The 27228-nt window shown below is 47.1% G+C and overlaps 1 protein-coding gene across 1 annotated transcript; it reads left to right on the top strand.

Moving 5' to 3' along the window:
- LOC144825150 (uromodulin-like) lies at positions 1 to 25083 on the top strand. The gene is made up of 9 exons (XM_078684019.1): positions 1 to 98; positions 484 to 576; positions 2178 to 2383; positions 3204 to 3364; positions 7591 to 7839; positions 8872 to 9028; positions 10385 to 10460; positions 23837 to 23869; positions 24942 to 25083. The coding sequence occupies exons 1-9, from the start codon at positions 50 to 52 to the stop codon at positions 25004 to 25006; spliced, it is 1089 nt and encodes a 362-aa protein (XP_078540145.1). The 5' UTR covers positions 1 to 49; the 3' UTR covers positions 25007 to 25083.
- Positions 25084 to 27228: the final 2145 nt, after the last annotated feature.

Here is a 27228-nt window from a genome sequence, read left to right as displayed (position 1 = left end):
ACAGCTAGCTTTGTCTTCTAGAGACTTCAACAGTACCATAGATTGGAAGATGAAGGCCTTGCTGAGTATTGCCCTTGCTGTCAGCATTTTGTACACAGGTGAGGATTTAACCCCTTTGAGCTTTCACCGTCTCCCCTCTCATTTTCTGTATACATCTATATCAGAGAAAAAGGACAGCATCACTCCTTTCCTAAGTACCCTTGAGTTTTTCTCAGTGGGAGGAAGTTCAGTAGGAGGGGCTTTTTTGTTGGAATCGTGCAACTTCCTTTATTATTAACTTGTGTTTCTGCATATGTATTATTTTTTTATAAAATATAACTGAGCGCTGGGCAGTCCCGAGCGGGTTAACTGTGTTGTTTGTTCCCTCATGGATTGTTGCACGTTGCTTGCTGAAGAAGGACTTTGAGATGGATAAGGGACCTGAGTGATTTCACTAACATGTACCTTTTCTGTCTCCCTCTCCTTCCCTCTCTTTATCTGCAGCTTCGGCCCAGTCTCCTCCATGTGCCTCAGATGAGTATCTTAATGCTACCTCAAACACCTGCTTGTGCAACCTGACCATGTACAATTCTTCAGGTAAGAGAAGAGGTGACCCGTCTCAGCTCACATGAGCACCTCTAGTAAGGAACTCTAATAAGAGCTTTACTTCAGGCCAATAAGAGGTGAACCTATAGCGCATGCGCACAGGAAGAGCAGACTAGGCCATGCGTTTATCTTGTGATGGGTTTTCAGCAAAGCAGTTCTGATTCAGTCAAAGAGGCACAAGTATCTGGGAGGTGTACACACTTTCTTTCCATGTCTGTCTGTTCCTGAAATTCTTGTAAAGCCTTGCAAACCTCATGAACAAATTTTTTTAGCTGTGTGATGAAAAAGAGTGCAGAAAGTTTCTTCGGGAGAAACACCAGCTTGACTTGTTGCATTTATATTCATTAAATCATTGTTTGAACCGATATTAGCAAACAAGTCATTATGTAGATATTTTCATTAGGTATTTCAACAAAAACATCAATGATCACACTTCCTTTCACCAAATTATTTTGCTGAAAAACTTTGAAGATTGATTTTCGTTGTATAAAAATTTGCAATTGTATCCACTAGTTAATGTATACAATTCAATTAATTACACAAGCATAGTTATCATTTATAGAGGGCAGCGATGTTGTTACTTGTATAGATATTTTGCTTACATTTAAGTGTACAAAAAGACAATTGTGTATGTTTCTTCTCACTAAATCATTTTCCCTTCACTGTCATTCTAACATTTGTAAATGTCAAAACACTGCACACAATTTGAGAAGTTTGATCAGATTTTCACAAAATCCGTAGGTGTACGTCCCATTGTGTTTATATAAGCAGCACCCGATGTTAGGAAGTTACCCACAATTATAACCATAGGGCAGGTTGCATCCTGGTTAACAATAACACCCCTTCCAGCCATGCACCCCATACCATCACAGAGGGCCATATATATATTGGCTATTAGCTCAACGTCCTTTGCTTTGTCTTCTTCAAATTGACTATAACCCGGTCTAGCCATGAGCTATCCTGATGTACGTTCCATGGCCAGGCAGCACTATTTGAATTTTGGCTTTGGCCTTGGCACTTTGAGGTGGAACGTGTCGCAAATTTTGAATTACGTGACAGGTTAGCGTGCCCTCTTTTTGAGAATTGTTCCTTATTTATTTATTTATTTACTTCGGCTCACTAAGTAGGTCTAAAAGTGGCTGGGGACTTCTTGCCTGGCTCAGTACAAACCTAAAATACTAGCAGATTATGCATCATCCAAGTGCTAATTACCAATAACAAAAACAGGCATAAAGAGGTGGGCCACAGAACGTATGTTGACACCCTACATCACACTGCACTCCACACGGCAGCAAACGATCAGAAATTGCAGAAGCTACTACATATCATAAATGAGTACACAATATCTGGTTTCTACCCTGGCCCTTTATTTTGATTGAACATGTTTACCATCCACGTGCACTCAGCCTCATAACGAATACCTGGGGCGTAAGGGAGGCGGGCAAGGGGCAGCCCCAGAAAGAAAATCAATGAGCAAAGCTTATGTGTCCCGTGATTTTTGTTTTTGCCTGCCTTTTGTTTTTGTTTTTGCTCCTCACCTGTTTCCTGCGTGTCACTTTTTTTAACTCTCCCGCCCCTGTTTTCCTCTACAGTTTCGCCTCCAACCCCCATCGTGCAGTGTCTGTCAGGCCAGATGAAGCTGAAAGTGAGCAAGTGCCAGCTTGAGAAGAGCAAGTTTGATTCGGCCAATCTGCACCTCCTGGACCCGAGCTGCACAGGCGTGCGAGTGGTTGACGGCACTGCCCAGGAGGTTGTCTCCACCGCCACCTCCTCATCACAGTGTGGGAACAAACTGACGGTGAGAGCAGCTTCTGCGCCGTCGCCCCAGACATGCACGATCCATCATTTCTGCACACTGGGTCACGGGAGGAGGTAGGGAAGCGAGCACCCTAAATAAATAAAAAATCTGAATACAAGCATTCACGAAAGATTTTCATGGCACGTCCATGTCCACGGGCTATCACAGGTCACAGCCAATGAGGCGTGAGCTCCAGTGGTGGGATCGGGACATCTTTTGCGCCCTTCCACAGGCCTGAAATCACTGCTGAATGGGGTCTATGCCCCATACGGGATACTCTTTTCATTTAAGACCCCCTCCTTTACCAGCCCTCCGCAATCAGCAGGAGTGGTTAGATCCAGGTGTGTGTGAAACTATAATCAGCATTGGTGAAATGGGGAAAGAGTCATTATCTCGTAAATGTTTGAAATTGTGGATGAGTCTTAACTATGCAGTAGGTGAAATCACATCTTCCTGCTTTTGTTTCAAAACTGGCAAAAGTTAACTCCTGTGGTTTTGCACAGTCCTAGTTCAAATGGAGCTCTTCATTGTTTCAACCCCTGCACGTTGCTGCCTCTTCAGAAACTTCTTCGTTAATATGCAGGAACTCATCTGATGAAAGTGTCCGGCAGCATGCCCAGGGATGCTGTACTGTGTCCTAGTAGGGACCCCATCTCCTACCCTCATGGACTGGGCCTCCTTCTGCTCTCCATGAAGCACCCCGCCATGTGTCTGTCACATCTTCTTAGGGCCCTTGGTGTGGGCCATCATGATCTGCTATTACAACTTTTTTACCTGAGTGCGTGATGTGATCTCTTAATGTCTCTTTTTCCACTTGCAGTTCAACAGCACCCATGTCTTTTACTCCAATAATCTCACAATCCCGGCAAAAAAGAGCTCGTCAGGGCTCGTTTCGAGGAACAACGTTACTTATGCCTTTTCCTGCTCATATCCTCTCAACATACCCGTCTCCCTCGCAACGACACTAAATGTAACAATGAGGTGAGTATGATTGTGACTGGGTGAGTACCTAATAGTTGTGTTGGGGTGAGCACGTCACGAGTGTGATGGGCTAATCACACCATGAGTGTGATGGGGCGAGCCCGTTATGAGTGGGATAGGATGATCAAACAATGAGTGTGATGGGGCGACCACATGATGAGTGGGATGGGCTGATTACACCCTGAGTATGATGGGGTGCGCAGGTAATGCTTGGGATGGGTTGAACACACCGTGAGTGTGATGAGGTGAGTAGGTAATGAATAAGATGGGGTGATCACACAATGAATGTGATGGGGTGAGCATGTGATGAGTGGGATGGCATGATCACAGGATGAGTGTGATGGGGTGAGCATGTGATGAGTGGGATGGGATGATCACAGGATGAGTGTGATGAGGTGAGTAGGTAATGAGTAGGATGGGATGATCACACAATGACTGTGATGGGGTGAGCATGTGATGAGTGGGATGAGATGATCACACAATGACTGTGATGGGGTGAGCATGTGATGAGTGGGATGAGATGATCACACAATGACTGTGATGGGGTGAGCATGTGATGAGTGGGATGAGATGATCACACAATGACTGTGATGGGGTGAGCATGTGATGAGTGGGATGGGATAATCAAAGGATGAGTGTGATGGGGTGAGCATGTGATGAGTGGGATGGCATGATCACAGGATGAGTGTGATGAGGTGAGTAGGTAATGAGTAGGATGGGATGATCACACAATGACTGTGATGGGGTGAGCATGTGATGAGTGGGATGAGATGATCACACAATGACTGTGATGGGGCGAGCATGTGATGAGTGGGATGAGATGATCACACAATGACTGTGATGGGGTGAGCATGTGATGAGTGGGATGAGATGATCACACAATGACTGTGATGGGGTGAGCATGTGATGAGTGGGATGAGATGATCACACAATGACTGTGATGGGGTGAGCATGTGATGAGTGGGATGGGATAATCAAAGGATGAGTGTGATGGGGTGAGCATGTGATGAGTGGGATGGCATGATCACAGGATGAGTGTGATGAGGTGAGTAGGTAATGAGTAGGATGGGATGATCACACAATGACTGTGATGGGGTGAGCATGTGATGAGTGGGATGAGATGATCACACAATGACTGTGATGGGGTGAGCATGTGATGAGTGGGATGAGATGATCACACAATGACTGTGATGGGGTGAGCATGTGATGAGTGGGATGAGATGATCACACAATGACTGTGATGGGGTGAGCATGTGATGAGTGGGATGGGATAATCAAAGGATGAGTGTGATGGGGTGAGCATGTGATGAGTGGGATGGCATGATCACAGGATGAGTGTGATGAGGTGAGTAGGTAATGAGTAGGATGGGATGATCACACAATGACTGTGATGGGGTGAGCATGTGATGAGTGGGATGAGATGATCACAGGATGAGTGTGATGGGGTGAGCATGTGATGAGTGGGATGGGTTGAACACAGGATGAGTGTGATGGGGCGAGCATGTGATGAGTGGGATGGGATGATCACATTGTGAGTAATAGGGCGAGCCCATAATGAGTGGGATAGAAAAATAACGCCATGAGTGTGATAGGACGAGCCCAGAATGAGTGTGGTAGGGTGATCACACAGCTTGTGTGACAGGGTGAGCAGGTATTGACTGGGATGGGCAGATCATATCATGAGTGATGGGGCGAGCTTGTGATGAGTGGGATGGGATGTTCACACGATGAGAGCGATGGAGCGAGCATGTGATGAGTGGCATAGGATGATCAAATGATGAGTGTGATGTGGCAAGCATGTATTCTGTCATGAGCTGAATATACATTTAATGTGATGAGATCAGCATGGGGCTGATTACACCAAGAGTGTAACGGGACGAGTATGTAATATTTCGGGTGCACTACCTGCAACATGAGCAGTGCAGTGTATAATACCTTTATATAAATGTGGTCTTGGCCTATTCACAGGTTACTTAGACTTGCCCCACAGCAGGACAGTTTTCCACTGACATTTTCTCTGACCAGCCAGTGCAAAAACAAAATATACATCAGTGGACACTGGCTGATGGAGGTTCATTTTCCCTCTGATTGAAGGGAGTATATCATACCTTCAATGGTCAGCTACTGCAAATGTTTCTGCACTTGTGAGCTAGTGGAGATGTCAGTGCAAAATTGATTTGTTAGAGTGAGCTATATTGTAATGTGGTTCCAGGTGAAGTCTTCCAAGGGAAGAATTGGGGACGGGGTGACATGCAATTCAATATGGCGTTTGGGTGGAAACTGGCTAAGCAGTCTCCTACTGGGAATTTAAAACAAACATATGTTTCTAAGTCTTTATTTAAAAATGTTTACTTTTACTCCAATTTTCTTTCTTGGTTCAATCTTTAGTAGTGGCCCCTTCTTGTCCTCGCCAAACTTATGCCCAATTGCCTTTAATAGCACAGCAACGGAAGAACACATGCCTTTGTTTGAAATGTACAACAGCATAACAGTGTAATTAATAATAATTTATAGGAAGGTAACTAAACACTCCTGACATGTTTTTTTAGGTCAATGGAAGTCGTCTGTGCGTTCCTTGTCGGTTAAAAGGGATCATTAATACTAAATTCAAGTAGAAGCACAACTTTCCTGCTAAGAACTAGCAGAAGTAGGTCAGCAGTGTCCAACCCAGGTTCTTGCTAATAGTGCCATAATAGTGACAAAAGATATATTTACACGCAAGAGATCTAAAAGGGAATAATTTATACATTCAGTATTTGTCCTGCAATGTGGCCTGGACTTGGTCCTCCTGCACTGGAACTGACTCTTGACATGTAAATGGCAAACCCCAGCCTTTATATTTACAGCCTATGCTCCTTCTCCCCTAAGTGCCATGGTGAAAGTGCCAGTATGGCAGTCCAAATGGTTCTGGGTCTAGCGCCTCCCCTAAGGAATTATGGGGCATACGTATCATCCGTTTTTTTTCTCGCAAACGCTGCAATTCGGAAAAAAGCCGCGTTTGCGACAAAAAAATCGGAAAATGCGATGAGTGATGGAAATCGCATCGCAAAGTTAAGGAATCGCAAAATTTGTGATTCCTTAATTTTGCATCAGCATTTAAGGAATCGCATATTGCGATTCTTTAAATGCTATGTATGAAGCACCCAAGTTGTGCGATTTCTAATTAAGAAATCGCAAATTACCACCAACTTGAAGTTGGTGGTAATTTGTGATTTCTTTCACAAATGCACTTTTTGACATTTGTGAAGGTGCCATGTGGCGCACATACCTGCCCTTAGGGCATGTATGTGTGCCATATGCACACACATGTAAATTTCAGGGGTGCATCAGGGTGTCCTTATGACACCCTTGCACCCTTGAAATTATTCTCAATTTGCGATTCTCAAATTGCGAATCGCAAATTGAGAATAACTTCCCATTCATTCCTATGGGCCTTCTGGCCCACAAAAAGGAATGGGAAAGTATTCCTTAATTGCGATTCACAATTTGCTAATCGCAATTAAGGAATATTAAGAAATCGCTAAAAAATTGCGATTTTCTACATACATCCCATTTTGCAATTCTCAAATAGCGATTCTCAAAAAATCGCTATTTGAGAATCGCAAGCACGGATGTTGATACATCTGCCCCTATGTTCCCCTATAGACCTTTATGGTGAAAATATCAGTTAATTTCACTGTAGCTGCCCGTCGGTGTCTTTTGGTTTTAAGTGGAGATTTATTTTAAACAATACCTTTGTTTTTCCTCACTGGGGCATTTACAAGCCCATTGTTCAAACCCCATGTAGTACAAGGGTATCCAGTGGAAACCATTTTGACTGAACAATTGTAATCCCCACCACGGACAAAAGAACCCAGCTCTTTAGAACCCGCCCTTAAAGAAGAACATTTCTGTCATGCTGTGTGTGGTGGAAGGGTGTGTGCATCTTGGACACAAGAGAGTCGGAACTATGCACATTTCCAGGATATGCACTTACTGTGTGTGCATGAATTCCATTTAGATTATTTGCTTATAAATTATCTTGTGTGGATATCACAATTTTCTTCTTTGGATCAAGCGGTTCTGGGCCTACCATGGACACCCCTTGTGAAGGAGTGTGAGGGTTTTACCCTGACATTCCCTGGCTGCAGCAGGTGGTGTCCGATTGCCAGAACATGAGACAAAAGATGTGGCTGGTACATGAAGCAGTATTAGGGGCATCTCACTCTTGTCTTTTACCATTTCAGTGTGACAGACATCCCAATCCCTGGAGGGGTTGGTGCAGTGACGGTTTTCATGGTCGCCTACACGGATTCCTCCTTCACCGTCCCTTACACCGATGCAACAATGACTGTCAATGTTCAGGACCCGCTGTATGTTTCTGTGTCGATACCAGACCTCGATGCAACAAGATTCTCCGTTTTGGTGACGCGTCTGTACGCCACAGGGACCCCTGACCCCAACGCCGACCCGTCCTACGACATTATCACTGACAAGTGAGTACCAGAAGAGAAACACATGAGAGCCTATCAGGAGCAGGGCCCTGGGGTCAGGAGCGGGCCCCTCGCTTGTGGTAGGCGGGGTAAGCTGCCCAAGTGAAGAAATTGGCTCAGGAGAAGCTGAGCAGGTCTCCTTCAAACGTGCCCATGTCAAGGAGAGCTGGAGCGAAGGGAGGTGCAGGTGGGGGTAACTGAAGCCACAGTTCAAGAGTGCATATCTGGTACTTACAAAAAAAAGAAGGAATATGGAATCTACTTAAGAAACTAGACCTCTTGAACTGTTACAGTTTATGTTACAAACACATTATGTCACATCAGAGATGACAAATGAAGTGGAAGAAAAATATCAGTTTTTTTTTTAAGAAGGACCTAGTGTGTGAGGATTGTAGTCGTGTTTTGTTTTATATTTCTGCTCCAACTTGACCTCCAAACAGTATGAGCGCTATACGCATGCCAAGGCACATATAGAAATGTGGTAATCACCTTGTAAGTTTCAGTTTTACTCTTGGTAAAACTTAGGCTTGTTTCCACTTAAAAGGAAAAAAACAAATGAGGGTTAGAAATGAAATCATTGAGAGTTGTAACACTTCTAATGAAAAGGCTGGCACTATTAAATAGAATGTGTTTTTTATAAATACATTGGCTTTGTGGTAATTTAGAACCTGCGAGGCAGGTTAAGAACGTCCTGCGTGATGTCACACTGAAAGTGTACGAAAGTCCGAGACAGTATATCTTTATTGTATAATCAGCTATGCTATTGTGGTAGGGCATAAGGTGACATCTAGACCCTATTAACATTAATAGTTACACATCTCTTCTGCCCTCGGCCTGGAGGGAAGCGTCCAATCTTTAAAAATAGTGCAAATGTGCCTCCCACTCACTCCCACTCTCGACTTGTAGCCTGGGTGAGAGGGTAGGCTCATGTGCTTACAGTTTCTGCACTTTAAAGTGAAAGACACAAGGAGAGTAGGGCCAGTGGTGAGTGTCTGAATGGGACTCCGCTAACCCCCTCTTCTGCCTCTTCCGCAGCTGCCCCAGTGCTCAGCTGGGTGACTTATTGACCGTCGTGAAGAACGGCATCAACACCGAGGCTCGATTTAAGATTGATGCGTTCCAGATCACTGGCACGAACAGCCTCTACCTCCACGCTGTGGTGGAGATCTGCACCAGCAACCCCTGCAACCAGGTAAGGACCCGGGTCTGAGGCGCGAGCCGCTCTGCGCCCCTCGCTCCATGTGCTTTGGTCCTGCGCTCCCGCCAGCTGAGAGCAGGAGTGCGCTCCATGAGCCCTTGGGCAGGGGAGGGGGCGATGGCGGTAAACATGGCCAAGGGAAAGAGCCTGGTTTCGAACAACCAAACCGGGGGTGGCGGGATTGGTCAGGGTCATTGCAGCGTAATCGAGGACTCCCATCCTTAGGGGTGCGGTGCTGATGTAGGGGCACTCACCTCACAGCCACTCACAACACTCCTTCTCCAACACTTCCTCTTCCCCTTCGTTTCTGGGCACTGCTCCTCTTATATCCCTGGGAACAGTCAAACAGGAAACCACGACAGATACCACGAAAACACACCCCTGCCCAGAAACGTCATTCTGGTAAGGGTCCGACTCCAAGCCCTCCCTGCAGGTGTACTGCTGCAACCACAGAATTTCCTGACCAACCTCGACACTCCTACCCGTCAGTAGCAAGTACTCCCTAAACACTGACCAACAAGCATATTCTTTTCTCTGTTGCTAGCCGATCGATAGGCGCTCTGTCCTCCACTGATATCTCATCCATAGGTCTGTGCTGCCCTCCACTGATGGCTGATTGATAGCCAGGTGCTCTCCTCTGTTGGCGGTTTTGCCCCATCCAGATGGATGGGTTTGTGGTATTCTTCTCCAATTGGAGATCGAAAGCCTCTGCTGTTCCCCTCTGATGCATGGTGGCTAATTGACGGTCACGTGCTGTGTCCCATTGATGGTTGACTGATAGGTATCTGATTCTCACTATTAACGCTTTGACCATTGACGGATAGCTGTGTGCTGCCCTCTCTTGAAGGCTGATTGGTAAGCATGTGCTGTACTTCACTGATGGATTGATAGGTGCTGTTGGCCTTGGTTGATTGATGGTCATTCCCTGTCCTGCACTGATGAGTATTTGACAGCCGTGTGCTAGCCTGATAGGTATATGTGGTCCTCTCCTAATGTAGTGATGGCTGGCGGATGGCTCCATTGTTGTCCTCCATTGGTGGTGGATTAATAGGCTGCCTTCCATAGATGAGTGATCGATGTCGGATATACTCCCTCGAGGGCTGGCTGATAGGCATGTGCAGCCTCTCCTTAGGGGATAATAAGCTTGTGTGGTCCACATTGATGGATTGATATTGAATTCATATGAATCTAATTTCCTCCAATGATGCCTCTGTGGCTGATTTATATCCGAAACCTCTGTTGGTGGTTGATTGCTGCTATGTACGATCCTTCACTGGTCACTGATTGATGGTTCTGTATTATTATCCAGTGGAGAGACTGCTGCTGTTTAACCCCCTCTTTGCTTTTCAGACCTGCGGCAGCAGCGGTAGCAGAAGCATAAGCAACAAAAATTCAGCCTCTTTGACTGGTGGACCTTATAATGCAGGTGTGTAACAATATTTTCATAGTTTTCATGTTTACACAGCTCGAATAACAGCTATAGTAGAAGCTGTCTAACACATCACACTGTTTAATTGTTTTTATGGGTTAAACAAATGCAAACATTAAAATATAATACAATTACAATTAACCTAATTATCTGCTAAGACTCATGTATGTGATGTAAATACTCAATGTAACCCCGGGTCCAGCGGCGGTGCAGGGACACAATCAGTGCCATGTTACCTTCGTTTCTTCACTGGAACATGAAAATCTGTGCTCATGAAGAATCCATGCCGCTGCTGGAGACTCACCTTCATTGCCTGATTAAGATGAAGGTGGTAACATGACTTCCATCTAAAAATGGCGATGCCCAACCCACAATTCTCTGAATTCTCTAGCCTCCTTTAGCCTCCTTTTGAGCATGAGTGAGGAGCGTGTTCCTGGTGGGGGTCAACCACTGGCTACACAATGACGAAGACTGATGTTGTGGACATGATGCAACCTGCAATGGTAATAGATCCGCCACCTGATTTATGACTACTCACTAGGTACTATTTCCAGTGCTGGTCCTTGTGGGTAAGACAGCCTTGTAAACCATGGTGGTCATGAACAGAAAAGTCTCAAGTTGTACTTTATATACGAGGAGAAAACTCCTATATTAAATGAGCATTTTTAAAATGGGTACTGGTAGTCCAGCACAGCTCTGAGAGCTATCAGCCAGATTCATCATTCTCCCGTTTTGCGAGCCCCTAATAGCGATTCATAAGGAATCGCTATTAAGGACTTGCAAAACGGGATTCATGTAGGAATTGCAAAAAATATTGCGATTCCTACATGTTCCTTATTTGCGATTAGCAAATTGCTAATCGCAAATAAGGAATAACTCCCCATGCATTCCTATGGGCCTACAGGCCCATAGGAATGAATGGGGAGTTATTCCTTATTTGCGATTAGCAATTAGATAATCGCAAATAAGGATGCGATTTCAAGGGTGCATGGGTGTCCAAAGGACACCCTGTAGCACCCCTGAAATGTAATCTACATTGGTGTTGCGCACACACATGTCCAAAGGACATGTGTGTGTGTAACATGCAACTTAGAAAAATGCATTTAAATGCATTTTTCTAAGTTTTTGCTATTTACCACGAGGTCTGACCTCTCGGTAAATAGCGGCCCAAAATTGCAATTTCGCAATTTTAAAATGATTCATGAATTGCATTTAAGGAATCTCAAATAGAGATTCCTTAAATGCAATTCTTCGCAAATGTGCGAATTCTTTAATAGCGAATTTTGCATTTGGGATGATGAATCCCAAATGCAAAAATTGCACTCGCAAAAGGCAAGATTCTGAGAATCTTGCCCTTTGCAAGTGCAATTTAGCTTGATGAATCAGTCTGTATATTTCTAGTTTACCACATTTGTGACAGTTGTCTCACAATACTGCCATGAACTGTTTGGCCTGCTGGTGGGGGCTTTCTCCCAAACGCAGCTCTCACCATGTCATCTGGAGCACATTTAGTAAGTGCGAGGAGGTGCATGTGCTTGCTTTTTGTGTTCGGTTGCATTTTGGAAGCGAGGGGCAACTTCTCACTAAGAAATAGAGCTAAATGCAGAATTACTCTTCTCTCTTAATTCTGCTCGCTACATGGAATTACAAGAGTAATGCCGACCCCTAGTTATGAGGCTTTGCGAGTCCCATATCCACAGCCTTGTGGCCGCAGTTCCCACTACTTAATAGGCAAAGGGCATGATGAACTGGATGGAACATGAAAATACTGCCCTAGCGTGGAATTAACATCTTTTGTCATCTTTACCACCCCAGGACTCCTCTTAGCCAAAATAAGCACACTTTACACTGGCCGGCTTTGGCTTCATTCCTGTGGGTAAGCAGATAGATAAGGCATTAGAGATGGCACGACAGGTTCTGTATTCACAGAGGATAATGTTGGGAGATGAAAGAGAGATACAGAAAGAAATTGGGGACAGAAACAAGGGGTAAAGGATGCATTTGAATCATAGGGAGAAAGATAGGGAAATTGGGTAAAGAGACAGACATAGTGAGATTGAGTAATTTAGGGGATTGAGCTATATAGAGAAAAGACAGGGAGGAATTAATAGAGAGAGTGAGTCTGAGAGGTAACGAGATAGAAAAACAGGAGAATGAGAGTGATAGAGAGAAAGTATGAGATAGAATAGAGAAAAAGGAGCAAGAGAGAGTCTGTTTGTAGGAGGCTGAGAAAGAAGCATGAGATGGAGAGGGTGATGGAAAGACAGCAATGAAGAAAGGATTGACAGAGAAAGAGAGAACAGGAGATGGGGAGATAATAAGTGAGGGCAGCCGGAGCTCGCACCGCGCTGGAGCCGGAGGAGCCGGGGCCGAGTCAGCCATGGAGGCCGCGCTCGGCTTCCAGCTGGACGTTCCTTTTCCGTCCCACCTGGAGGCGCAGATCGCACACAACAGTCTCGCCCCCGACAGGGAGCCACGTAAAGGGGGCATCAGCAAGACGCTGCTGGTGACCGACAACATCCTGCACGTGCAGTGGAAAGCTGCTGAGGCCAGGATCCTGCGTGTTTCTATTAACTCCTTCCTGGACAACCTCTCCCTCGTCCTTCAAACCATTGACCGCTTTGGACCTGCGTTGGAGAGACCGTGACACTGACTGGAGAGCGCTGGGGCCAGTGACCGCAGCCACTGCTGGAGGACCAACTACAAGAGTGACTTGAGAAGCCAGCCCGAGGATGGTCCAGCGACGACAACTGAGCACACGGCGCAGCCGGAACCTTGAACTGTTTGAAGCTCAAAAGCTACTCAAGCTGTCGGTGCCCTGGCTGCAAACATGACTGGGTCCCTTAATCTGAGCTTTCGGGCACCAACATCTGACTGGGCAGGGGCACATGGAGGGAGCTAGCATCTGACTGGGCAGGGGCACATGGAGGGAGCTAGCATATGACTGGGCAGGGGCGCAGGGAGGGCGCTAGCATCTGATGGGACAGGGGCACAAGGGAGGGCGCTAGCATCTGACTGGGCAGGGGCACAAGGGAAGGCGCTAGCATGACTGGACAGGGGCACAGGGAGGGGCGCTAGCATCTGACTGGGCAGGGGCACAGGAAGGGCGCTAGCATGACTGGACAGGGGCACAGGGAGGGGCGCTAGCATCAGACTGGGCAGGGGCACAGGGAGGGCGCTAGCATCTGACGGGGCAGGGGCACAAGGGAAGGCGCTAGCATGACTGGACAGGGGCACAGGGAGGGGCGCTAGCATCAGACTGGGCAGGGGCACAGGGAGGGCGCTAGCATCTGACTGGGCAGGGGCACAGGAAGGGCGCTAGCATCTGACTGGGCAGGGGCACAAGGAAGGGCGCTAGCATCTGACTGGGCAGGGGCACAGGGAGGGCGCTAGCATCAGACTGGGCAGGGGCACAGGGAGGGAGCTAGCATCTGACTGGGCAGGGGCACAGGGAGGGCGCTAGCATCAGACTGGGCAGGGGCACAGGGAGGGCGCTAGCATCAGACTGGGCAGGGGCACAGGAAGGGCGCTAGCATCTGATGGGACAGGGGCACAAGGGAGGGAGCTAGCATCTGACTGGGCAGGGGCACAGGAAGGGCGCTAGCATCTGATGGGACAGGGGCACAAGGGAGGGCGCTAGCATCTGACTGGGCAGGGGCACAGGAAGGGCGCTAGCATCTGACTGGGCAGGGGCACAGGAAGGGCGCTAGCATCTGACTGGGCAGGGGCACAAGGGAGGGCGCTAGCATCTGACTGGGCAGGGGCACAGGAAGGGCGCTAGCATCTGACTGGGCAGGGGCACAGGAAGGGCGCTAGCATCTGACTGGGCAGGGGCACAGGGAGGGAGCTAGCATCTGACTGGGCAGGGGCACAGGAAGGGCGCTAGCATCTGACTGGGCAGGGGCACAGGGAGGGCGCTAGCATCTGACTGGGCAGGGGCACAGGGAGGGAGCTAGCATCTGACTGGGCAGGGGCACAGGAAGGGCGCTAGCATCTGACTGGGCAGGGGCACAGGGAGGGAGCTAGCATCTGACTGGGCAGGGGCACAGGAAGGGCGCTAGCATCTGACTGGGCAGGGGCACAAGGGAGGGCGCTAGCATCTGACTGGGCAGGGGCACAGGGAGGGAGCTAGCATCTGACTGGGCAGGGGCACAGGAAGGGCGCTAGCATCTGACTGGGCAGGGGCACAGGGAGGGAGCTAGCATCTGACTGGGCAGGGGCACAGGAAGGGCGCTAGCATCTGACTGGGCAGGGGCACAAGGGAGGGCGCTAGCATCTTACGGGACAGGGGCACAGGGAGGGGCGCTAGCATCAGACTGGGCAGGGGCACAGGGAGGGCGCTAGCATGACTGGGCAGGGGCACAGGGAGGGGTACAGGGAGGGCGCTAGCATCAGACTGGACAGGGGCACAGGGAGGGAGCTAGCATCAGACTGGACAGGGGCGCAGGGAGGGAGCTAGCATCAGACTGGGCAGGGGCGCAGGGAGGGAGCTAGCATCTGACTGGGCAGGGGCACAGGGAGGGCGCTAGCATCTGACTGGGCAGGGGCACAGGGAGGGCGCTAGCATCAGACTGGGCAGGGGCACAAGGAAGGGCGCTAGCATCAGACTGGGCAGGGGCACAAGGGAGGGAGCTAGCATCAGACTGGGCAGGGGCGCAGGGAGGGAGCTAGCATCAGACTGGGCAGGGGCGCAGGGAGGGAGCTAGCATCTGACTGGGCAGGGGCACAGGGAGGGGCGCTAGCATCAGACTGGGCAGGGGCACAGGGAGGGCGCTAGCATGACTGGGCAGGGGCACAGGGAGGGGTACAGGGAGGGCGCTAGCATCAGACTGGACAGGGGCACAGGGAGGGAGCTAGCATCAGACTGGACAGGGGCGCAGGGAGGGAGCTAGCATCAGACTGGGCAGGGGCGCAGGGAGGGAGCTAGCATCTGACTGGGCAGGGGCACAGGGAGGGCGCTAGCATCTGACTGGGCAGGGGCACAGGGAGGGCGCTAGCATCAGACTGGGCAGGGGCACAAGGAAGGGCGCTAGCATCAGACTGGGCAGGGGCACAAGGGAGGGAGCTAGCATCAGACTGGGCAGGGGCGCAGGGAGGGAGCTAGCATCAGACTGGGCAGGGGCGCAGGGAGGGAGCTAGCATCTGACTGGGCAGGGGCACAGGGAGGGCGCTAGCATCTGACTGGGCAGGGGCACAGGGAGGGCGCTAGCATCAGACTGGGCAGGGGCACAAGGAAGGGCGCTAGCATCTGACTGGACAGGGGCACAGGGAGGGAGCTAGCATCTGACTGGACAGGGGCACAGGGAGGGCGCTAGCATCTGATGGGACAGGGGCACAAGGGAGGGCGCTAGCATCTGACGGGGCAGGGGCACAGGGAGGGAGCTAGCATCAGACTGGACAGGGGCACAAGGGAGGGCGCTAGCATCTGACTGGGCAGGGGCACAGGAAGGGCGCTAGCATCTGATGGGACAGGGGCACAAGGGAGGGCGCTAGCATCTGATGGGACAGGGGCACAAGGGAGGGCGCTAGCATCTTACGGGACAGGGGCACAGGGAGGGGCGCTAGCATCAGACTGGGCAGGGGCACAGGGAGGGCGCTAGCATGACTGGGCAGGGGCACAGGGAGGGGTACAGGGAGGGCGCTAGCATCAGACTGGACAGGGGCACAGGGAGGGAGCTAGCATCAGACTGGACAGGGGCGCAGGGAGGGAGCTAGCATCAGACTGGGCAGGGGCGCAGGGAGGGAGCTAGCATCTGACTGGGCAGGGGCACAGGGAGGGCGCTAGCATCTGACTGGGCAGGGGCACAGGGAGGGCGCTAGCATCAGACTGGGCAGGGGCACAAGGAAGGGCGCTAGCATCTGACTGGACAGGGGCACAGGGAGGGAGCTAGCATCTGACTGGACAGGGGCACAGGGAGGGCGCTAGCATCTAATGGGACAGGGGCACAAGGGAGGGCGCTAGCATCTGACGGGGCAGGGGCACAGGGAGGGAGCTAGCATCAGACTGGACAGGGGCACAAGGGAGGGCGCTAGCATCTGACTGGGCAGGGGCACAGGAAGGGCGCTAGCATCTGATGGGACAGGGGCACAAGGGAGGGCGCTAGCATCTGATGGGACAGGGGCACAAGGGAGGGCGCTAGCATCTGACGGGGCAGGGGCACAGGAAGGGCGCTAGCATCTGACGGGGCAGGGGCACAGGGAGGGAGCTAGCATCAGACTGGACAGGGGCACAGGGAGGGAGCTAGCATCTGACTGGGCAGGGGCACAGGGAGGGCGCTAGCATCTGACTGGGCAGGGGCACAGGAAGGGCGCTAGCATCTGACTGGGCAGGGGCACAGGGAGGGCGCTAGCATCTGACTGGGCAGGGGCACAAGGAAGACCGCTAGCATCTGACTGGGCAGGGGCACAAGGAAGACCGCTAGCATCTGACTGGGCAGGGGCACAAGGAAGACCGCTAGCATCTGACTGGGCAGGGGCACAAGGAAGACCGCTAGCATCTGACTGGGCAGGGGTGCAGGGAGACCTTGAAAGTCCTCTGGCCAGACAATGAGAGGGCCAGCCAAAGGGAACCCAGCGGTCCTTCTCTCACGATGAATGGTGGATTGAGCAATGTGCACTCTACTGTCGTTATGGGACACTTCCCTGCATCTGTTTGAGGATGTACAGGGGTCTCACCCAAATTTCTCAGAATAGTGTAAAATACCGGCCTGTTAGAGCATATACATTCTTTCCCAGTTACAGGCGGTGCACCCAAGCCCGCTCCCTAGCTCGTCAGTCTGCCGCCTATTCTGAATCCTACATCCTAAATCTGCCCCCCTAAGTTAACTCTTAAATCAATGTTGTATTTCAGCGTTCACTCTTCAGCTGCTTCTGTTTCCTGTTTTATTGTTTATTTGACCTGTTCAGATGATTGTGCAGCATCTGCCTGTTTGTGATCCACAAGGTGTGCTGGTGGGACAAAGCCTGTTCCAGCTCCCACCGCCAAGTTGGAGAAACCTTGAGCAGCCTCTGTAGGCCACAAAATAAAGAAATCTGCACCAAAAAAAAAAAAAAAAAAAAAAATAAAAAAAGATAATAAGTGAGGGCAGGAAACACAGGAGCAGAGAGCATGAAAGAAAGAGAAAAAAGTGAATGCAAAGGGATGCTAAAACAGAGTGAGTGGGAAAGTAGGAAATACCTGAATGAGAGTGATTGATTTGATTAGAGAGAAAGCTAGAGAGGTAAACTGGGAATGTGCCAGGGAATAAGAGGAGAGAAAAATGGATTACAATAACAGGGTCGTAGATACATTAGCTCGAGAGGTGGGAAGAGGAAAAAAAAGAAAGAGGCAAAGAACTGAACAGACAGGATTGTAAGGAAAAACTAGAGACTAAGTGGGTCATTTAGAGTTAGGCCATAATGGTGCATCTGCCTTTCTGCATAAAAACTATGCCACAGAACCACCATTGTCAATAGCGTGTGATGGCCTATTTACGATGGGACCTCCGATGCCATTTCCACAATTATTTCCTGCTTTGGCCTGTTGTGTATGACCTGGTGGTGCCAGACTAGAAAATGTATTCTCCACGTTCTGGCAGAAAAGTCCCAGTCCACAGGGAACATTCATTTTTGAAAAACAAACCATTCTCTCAGTCCGGCCAAGAAACATGTATCAGGAGTTATACTAACTAATTTTAGTGAGACCTGTGTGGAGTTTGCGGAGTTCCTTTATGCGGAACTCGGTGAAGTGACCAAAAAAGTCTGCAGTGCTACACGGAGTTCCGCAAGCGGTGGAGTGCATCAGGTTGTGCCGTTCACGCTGACTTTTAGCGCTGGGTGTTTGTCCCACACTGGAAAATCAGCACGAGTGGCACCAATCACTACCCAAGAGTGTGCTGCTCCTTACTTCCACTCGAGCCGGAGCATCGTCTACATGAAGGGAAGGTTTCTCAGCGCGAGATGAGAAATCTCATTGGAGGTGGTCTGGAGTAAAATCTTCCTTGCGTGAGCGAGAAAAAAACTCCACTCCGCTGGCAGAACTCAGCGCGCAATGCAGAGCATGGAGTGGGAAAAACTCTGCAAACTCTGCGAGCGAAGCGGAATTTCACGTTCAGGCCTAATTTTAGTATTGTCCGCATCACTGCACTAAAATGCCTAAGTCACTCATTACAATGCCTCCTACCAACATTGGTGCTGCGTGGCACAACATAAGAAGGATGTTACAGCCGTGCTCCATTAAGTAAAGCAGTACAAGTCTGGTGAGTGCAGTGCACACACTGCATGTTGCCCGCCCACAAACAGCTGCATACAGATTGGGAAGCATTGCAACCACTATCACTAAATTAGTGTGGGAGTTCTCTGTGACCACTGCAACACCTACTTAAATTCCTTTCCCTTATTTGAAGTAATGTTTGAAGAGTATCGCGTGTGGCTCAAACAGGCAACACTTTGCCTACTGTGATTTGTAGACTCATGTTTCGCATGATGAAGCTTTTGTTCAATATTTCAAACATTTAACCCCTTTGCGGCGGGGGGTTTTCCCCCGCTGTGCTGGGGGGGAGGGGGCGCGCACAGCGCCCGCATGCTCATGAAGAGCTGAGCTCGTCATGAGCTACGGCGCTCCGGTGCTCATGACGAGCTGAGCTCGTCACATGTGCATTGGCTCCCGTGGAACGCTCAGCACATCGGGGAAATTCTCCCCGCACCTGAGCATTCCACGGCTCATGATGAGCTCAGCTCGTCATGAGCACCGAAGGTGTTAACAATACTAGCGGTGGCTTTTCTAAAAACAACAAACATTGTTTAACCTGCCCACTACTAAATCCAGTGTTGTTTCCTCCTACCAACAAATTGCATTAACTTAAGCTAAAAAACACAGCTGCCATAGATGATCATGTGAAGATGGCCACTCCCACATTGGTTTCTGATTGCACTCTCTTCACTCCACTTTGGGCTGGATAATCGGCTACCACATATATATAAACTTACCGCCAATTTGTTCGTTTTGAAAAGATGAGTGGAAATGAATTCATTTTGGGCTCTCGGATGGGAAAGTTAATCTGCTGTTGCCAGTCTTTCGTTAGTTTGCTTGGTTCAGTGGCGTGTGACAGGCATTGGACTGGGAAGGTGCATTTGTGTGGACATTTGGTCTACACATGATGAGGTTCGAACCTAATACAGAGACAAGTAGCGACTACAAAAGCAAAAGATGGGGGGCCAGGAGAGGAAAAAGGTAAGAGCGTCTATATGGCATTAGAATAAGGTATTAAAATGCGCTGGTTGGGGCACAGAAGGAGAAAGTAGAATGGGTTGGAATCAGTGCTTGAAATTGAAACATAGAATTGCAAGTACTCTGTACCAGAGTACCTGCTTGCTTCTGAGAAGTGCTGGGACTCTCCAATTAAAAGTATTAGATTTCTCATGAAAAGTGCCGGTACTCTCCCCCCTCAAAATCAAACAGTGCCAGTACACCATACCGGATAGTACCGGCCCATTTAAAGCACTGGTTGGAATAACAGGGGTGAATGAAAGAAATAAGATTTGAGGGCAATGGAAGTGTGTGAAATTGAAGTGGACACTTAAAATGAAAGCAGGTGGGATAAACATGGGTAGGAGACGAAGGAGAAGTGAAAAAGGACTTACAGGTACAACCAAGAGGATTCGCTGGTCAGTAAATGGAGTATCAACTAACAGGAGCAGCAAGTAGTGCACTTGGTGTCAAGGCAGTAACACAAACCAGTAATTTCCAGATGTCTTCTGTGATAACAAGCTTGCAGTTATAGTGTCACAAGTGGGAATCCGAATGAAGTTATATTAAGCAATGATTAAGCAGGCAACACGTGTTTCGGCACAGACAATTTTTTAAAAGGCTGTATGTGTATATTTTCAGTAAATAGTTATTAGAAATGAAACTGCATCCTTGAAAATATGTTCAGTTGAAACGTCTCACATAGGGTAAAAAGAAGCGGAAGAAAGACTGAGCTTGTAACATTCCCAGAACACACTAATAATAATATTGGCAGTATGTGCTTGATGGAGCAGGGGTTTTTCATGCCCATGAAAGCAAACTAGCTAAGTGGTGTGAAAAATAAATTGCGTTTAATGAATTTAGCAAATATTTTATTATTTGAAGTGCTTAGAAGCAAAATTAGGACAGTGACACACCAAGTAAAAAACAGTATGAAGCTTTCCCACCCCCTCTGCTTCCCTCAGCGACACACAGCCTCGAGGCAGCACCCCTATAAGGACACTAGGATAGTGCACTTCCATTTCTGGTGCTGTGCAGTAGTTTTAAGATCTTAGAGTTTCAAGGTTGCTCAATAGAGTGTAATTTCTGATATTTAGATGTTTCGCTCATTTTTATTGCTTGATTTGCTAGTGGGAAAGTGTCACTCATAGTCATTGAATGTCCCTCATAATTACACTCAAATTAAGCAATCTGAAACCTTGGCAGCCATGTTCTCTGGAAGTCGTTTTTTTAGAAAATAAAAAAATGCCTGCTTGCTCAAGCTGTCGCCATGATTTGACAGACGGACCAGCACTGGCAGGACCTTCTAAAAGTGAAGAACAGACAGGGAAAACCAGTGGACTGACAGGCAGTTCATCCACTCTGACAGGCACTTGTCTGTTGGCACACACAATTTTAAATGAGGGTCTGAGTGACAGAAGACACACAAAGTGAGCATTAGACTTTGTGGAAGACCTAAACTTGAGGTTAGTGAGCGATATCATTTAAAAATGGTCATTTTCATTGCTCTTAGCTGTTAATAATTGGACTACGTGATATTTGAGTAACTTCCTTAAGCGGGAATCATGCGAAATTCTCAACAATAATATGAAATTAAGCACAATTAGGCAAAATGATGGGTTGAACTCTGGTTGTTTCTCACGTATCACTGAGAGTCGGGAGAAGTGCTGTGTTTCCATTGGCCTTAGTCAAGTCTGCCATCAGAGACTTCCTCCCACCAATGGGAAGAACGGTGTTGCAGGGGCTATTCTTTGGAGAGCGACCCCTCCGACTTCATTCCTTACAGCTTTTTTATGCTCAGAACCAACTTGCATACCAGTGAAGTCTTGGCATAAAAACTATGAATATATCCCTCACGTGCTGGAAATAAAGTCTTACTTAGTCAGGTATTTCTCTTTTTGAAAACTCATTGTCACCCCCGGCCTGGGGGTCAGGGGCGTAGCTAAGTGAGATTCAGGGGGTGTAAATCTTAAATTTCCCTACTAAAAAAGCAATGGACTGCAGGGTGGAGGGGTGAGATGACCCAGGCTCGGAACTGACTGTTTCCTTGAGGAGCAGGTTCAGTGCTGATTTGCATTAGGGGGGCTTTTTCGAAAGTAAAACAGTAGGCTAAAAACAGTGGTTTCGAATGCAACCCTGAGCAATTGCCACTGGTTAGACTGTTTGCAAGCATTCATTTCATACCCTTTGGGTAGCCAGTATCCTTCCTGGAAACTTGACACTGGGCAGCTCTCCTAGCCCCCTGCTGCCAATGTTTGTGAATTCCAAAAAGAAGAAAATTTGCACCCATTCAAGGAGTACTTCTCTGGATTCAGATTTACTACTTTTTTGGTAAACAAGCCATTATATGTATTTGAGATCTGAACCTCAGAAAAACAAGGCACAAGTTGTAAGTGAAATGAGAATGACTAGAAAAAGCAACACAGATATAGCAGACTCGACTCAGGGCCAACAGATTCAACCACCAAAACCAAGAATGCATTTAAGGAGTGTTAGACCTCAAACACCCGGCTGAAACTGTGCTTCTGCGGGCCCTACCTGGGCCTGGTAGTTCTTCCTGAAAACGCATGACTATTGTCATGTACAACGCTGTGGCCTGGAGTCACTGTCCTGCGGTGAAATGTATTTTCACTGTAAGTATTCCTCTTAATTTCTGCTACGAGAAGCCTTGATGGTAACATTGTAAAATCAGTGCATGGGGGCAGGGCTCCCTGTTTCTAGTCCTTGCCTTTTGCAAATCATTTGATCAAGTGACTGACGGCCCTATGCACTAAGCACAAGTCATGGAGGCAAATTAATAGGGGAAATCGAGCCAGCGATGAGTAATGGGTCTGGCTTGACTCTAAGAGTCCGTGCAAGAGCCAAGCCTTTATATTGTTCTGTCTATATCGTGCAGCAGACACAATGTAAAAATATGATCCAATCTCTTCAAAATGAAAAAAAAGTGTATTTCTTTAACAGGCGCAAGCGTTTCACCTTAGTACAGCAGATTATATCACTGCATACACAAACGTTTCTTAAATGTAATTTTCAAAATCATTCTGGAGTCCTCTCCCAACCACAAAGTCTTTAGTGAACCAAGAGGCAAGCCAATACTCATATAAATCCGAAATGTGGCCTAAATGCTAATTATAGATGCAGCAACTTTATAGTTTATTAAATCAAATAGAAGAGGTGCTGGAGCAGCTCACATCCTGTACTCAGGTATTTAAATTGGACACATATGTGATAATAAAGAAAAAGGAGGCTCTGTGAAATAAAATGTGTGCCTTGGATCACACAATTTGGAAGAGCAGGGAAGCTGGTGTTGATTCCTGGTTATCCAGTTTCATATCTTGACATTCAAGCGCATGAGTATCCCTGTCTCCCTCTTTCTCTTGACCCATTTGCATCATATATCACTATTTTGAGTTTCATTCCTGGTTCATGACCAGAAAAAAATTACACAAAGATAACAGGCCTGACAGAGGGCCCCAGACTCAATTGCCAAGCCAAGAATGCTTTTATTAAGAGGGCGTCATACCCCCCAAACAACCCTCCCCCCAAAAGCTTCACCCATGCTAGGGGTTTTGTTTTTGGTAAACAAAAATATTACAACTGGTCCACTGTGATGCCAGAGCATGGCAGGTTAGCACTATACATTTTTGTGGAAAGTGCTTCTGCAGAGTCAGTGAGAACACCTTCTGCACACATTCCCCACCCAGCAGGTGGAAAACTTCAAACTGTGTGGGCTGGTCACCATTTGCCTGGCAATGGTTGTGCCTTCAATGCTCCAGCTAGTTAACAGTGGACGTACCCAATACTACTTAAGAGACCAAGTCTACTGGGGCCTATCCCAAACACTGAAAGTGCATAAATGGGACTAACGCTGTTAAACACAAACATGACTGTAACATAGCACCATATATTTTCAATGAAGTATATTTCTGGGACAGACTATCCGTACACAGTGGTGGCCAACATGGCATGTATGATAAGAAATGTGGTGTTTGTTTTCACACTATTCTAGTGGCTTTAAAGCAAAAGATGAGATGAAAAACATACATGCAAATGATATAATGTGGCAAATATGGTTTCACATGTACAAGAAAGATTAATGGTTATGTATGTTTGACTCAATAAGCATATTGTGCATCTTTTCTCGTAGAAAACTCCTATGACTTGAATGGAGCTTCTAGCCGTAAGTGTGCCCTTTTGTTTTCTAATTTCCATATTGTACATTGGTCGCAAAATGTAACTTTTTAATTAATTCATATTTTTGATTAAGAGAATTGTACCAAAGAAACGCGTTTGTCCTTGTATAGTTGAGTTGGTGTCTCAAATTTCCCAAAATACCCCATGAAGCTTAATTTACTGAACAGTGTAGAGCATATCTGCAGGCCTAATGGCTGCCCCGTACAAAGATGGCTGCCGTGTTAAAATTGTCAGTTAGATGTAATGGCTTCCATTGACAGTATTGTGAAAGCTCAATTACGTTTTATGGCCTTCTCTGGCATCACTATGCTCTATGAATGAGTTGTCATGGCTTCATTGGTTATTCTGATATGTGGGGTTTGATCACTGCTGGTCACTCTGTGATCTGTCAGTGAGTTGTTATGACCATTACCCATGAATGACACCTGGACTCTTGATTGGATATGCACACATAGGCAAGGTTTGCAAAGCTCCTACTGTTGTTTGTGTGGTGAACAGACAACTAATGAGTATCAAGAGATTTATTTTCCAGAAAAGGAAAAAGATGTACCTCTAATGGGTGTAGAGTGACATGTTTGTGATAAACAAGGAGAGGAGGTATATCTAACAGGGGAAAGAAAACGGTGTCTATTGTGTGTAGGGGGTCAGCAGTCTCGATGATAGGTACAGGACAAGGACTATGCATAACAGAAGTTGGGAGATGAATGCCTATAACTGATATTGGGAACAGATATTAAAATGCACAGGCATATGAAATTCCTTGGAACTGCACTTCATCCATTGTCCATTGAGGTTTTAAGAGATGGGAGAGGACAGCTTCACGCCCTTAATCTCATTTGTTGTATATACTACGAGGGTGATGATGTTTCACCCACCAATGCTCATGTATAGTTTGTCAGCCTAAAGTCCAGGCGGCTGTGCCTGCCTGTAGTCTGGCACTTGTAGGAAGTCCTTAAAAGTAAAGGCAGGCTTCCACTACTGACCTCAATTCTGTCATGTGTGATATGTCAATGAGTGAACCTGATTACTTAATTACCCTATTGATGTTTGGGTTCTAGGCTTCTCCTGGATCTGGACAGTGAACTCACTGCTGCTCTCACTTCTGGGACTGAGGCTCCTGTAAATCGCCAACAACATCTGCTTCTGATAGACTCTGGGCATGCTCAATGAACTAGCCGAGAGGACACTGACCAACCAAGAATGACCACTGCAAAAAAAGAACCTGGTTCATCCTCTGGAAAAATATTGCTGGCTAATCGACAGCCTCTTTCATCAGATGGGCTCTCAACACTTTTTCTTAGAAAATTACAACTTGCCTTTAAAATTTCCCATTATCCACTTTTATATCATACACCCACCCTGCTATGAAAATCGCTCACTGACCTTTCACCTTCCGTCTTTGCAATACTCTGCTCTATATTTGTTAGTTGTCCCTCTATGGGAATCATATTCATTAAAGGATCAGCATATGATGTATGGACTGCAGGTGCTTTTTTAAAGCTTTTTTTAAGCACAATAAATGTGTGTGAGTGTGATGCTAAAGGTCTGTGGGGAACTCAGTATTGGTGCATGGCCAGCTTTCAACTGGTCACCCTTAAGGAGCACACAGCAGAGCACTTCCTTCCCTACACTTCCTGGACTTGAATCTAATTTATTGTATTTTTGTATTTGCTTGGACTATGGAGAATATGTATGTATACTGCCTATCTAAAATGTCTTTTCTTGTTTTCTTGCATAAATAATATTTACATCAGTGCTTTGCGTGTTCCCCTTTGATCGTCTCTGTAGAGATGTATGTGATAATAACAATAATACTGGGATTTATGTTTAGCCAATGGAAGATATTACTGATACTGCAGGTATGTCCTGGAGTTCTCTGTCATATTTTGGAAGCCAGGGCACAGAGGGATTTACCTTCATAGTGTTTTGTGTAGTAATAAAAGGATTGGCGGGGGTAGATTCAAACAGGAGAGAGGAGGACGGGTCTAATGACCCTGGCAAGCCCTTAGTTCCTAATTTTGTGATACAAGGACTAGAAGTCCCTATTGATGAAACGCTGTGCAAACTACACAACATTACTGAGAGTTTATGAGGTCTTGGACCCATGTGCCCATTGGAAAACAAATTGAAATAATAATAATAACAACAACCACAACTATAATAAAATAATAATAATAATACCAATAATAACAACAACAACAATGACAAAGACACTTTTCCCATTCACCTTTGCAAGTAATCTGGTTGCTGCATCATTCATGCATTGCACCTATTCTGTTAAACAGGATTGGTCTCTGTTTTGATGTTGAAACCCACGGCGATGAATTGTCAACTATTAAATTTGTCTCCGACATTTGTCTAAAGGAACTGAAATTTTCATCATGAATAACAAGGAAATTATGAGCTGAGTAGCACCCCAGAAATTCACCATCTGTTTTAATGTTTGGAAATAGAAAGAGGACTTGAGCAGTGCTGAATTTGAGCCGGTGGTTATTGAAGCTCGGCACCAGCACTTAATTACCAACACCAGCGCTTATAACAGCTGTCACAAGGCGGCACTGTTTGTGTAATTTAAAAATAAGCAGAACAACAGTAATGTATTAATTCAATAGATAGTAAAACAACTATTACCTGCTCGCAGGCCATTCTTAAAGCTGTGGGGGCCTTGAAAAGTCCGAATTGTCACACTTGTAGGACTGTGACAGTTAGTTGTTTTCGTACTGTAATTGGCAGCGCTACCAATGGCAATGGGTGGTGCGCACTGGAGTGGAAGCCTGATGAGGGCCCTCACATTTAAAATGTATGAAATTAAAGCACTGGACTTATTTGACAAGTCCTCGCTTTATAAAGGGTACAGTAGTCTATGACAGTAGACCCCAGTGGACCCCAGGCTCCCTTTTCAATTTTAGAAGTGGAGACACAAAAGGGTTGTGGTGCTTTTCAATAAAAAAAGGATCAAAAGAATAAGGGGAAACAAAATTAAATGGTAAGGGAGACAGGTAGAAGAGTTGGGGATCCCTCTGTAAATAAAGGAAAACGTTGTAAAGAAATGGAATTTATCCAAACAAATGTGGCAACAACATCGTCAAAGACGACTCTGGCAAGGAAATGTCTGTCTCATCACATTTGGCAATACAGCGCAGGTAACGAAATTTGTTTTTTTTCCCGGTACTTACCTGTAATGGTCCATATCCCGCATTTTACAACCGCCCACCCTGACCCTCCCCCGTCTGACGTCACCACCCCGGTATAACGCCCTGCATGGGCCTGTGTCTCAGAGTTAGTGGAGTGCCATCTAAAGTCCTAGCACCACCATTAACATCATGAAATCAACAAAACAGGATG

This window comes from Lissotriton helveticus, chromosome 3_1 (genome assembly GCF_964261635.1).
Source record: "Lissotriton helveticus chromosome 3_1, aLisHel1.1, whole genome shotgun sequence".
Lineage (NCBI taxonomy): Eukaryota > Metazoa > Chordata > Amphibia > Caudata > Salamandridae > Lissotriton > Lissotriton helveticus.
Note: the sequence above shows the minus strand (reverse complement) of the source record. Positions and strands in the feature narration are given on the sequence as shown.

Coding starts and splice junctions, on each gene's coding strand:
- LOC144825150 (XM_078684019.1), top strand. CDS start 50: ATGAAGGCCTTGCTGAGTATTGCCCTTGCTGTCAGCATTTTGTACACA. Junction 99..483: donor TGTCAGCATTTTGTACACAG/GTGAGGATTTAA, acceptor CTTTATCTGCAG/CTTCGGCCCAGTCTCCTCCA. Junction 10,461..23,836: donor TGGTGGACCTTATAATGCAG/GTGTGTAACAAT, acceptor CTTTTCTCGTAG/AAAACTCCTATGACTTGAAT.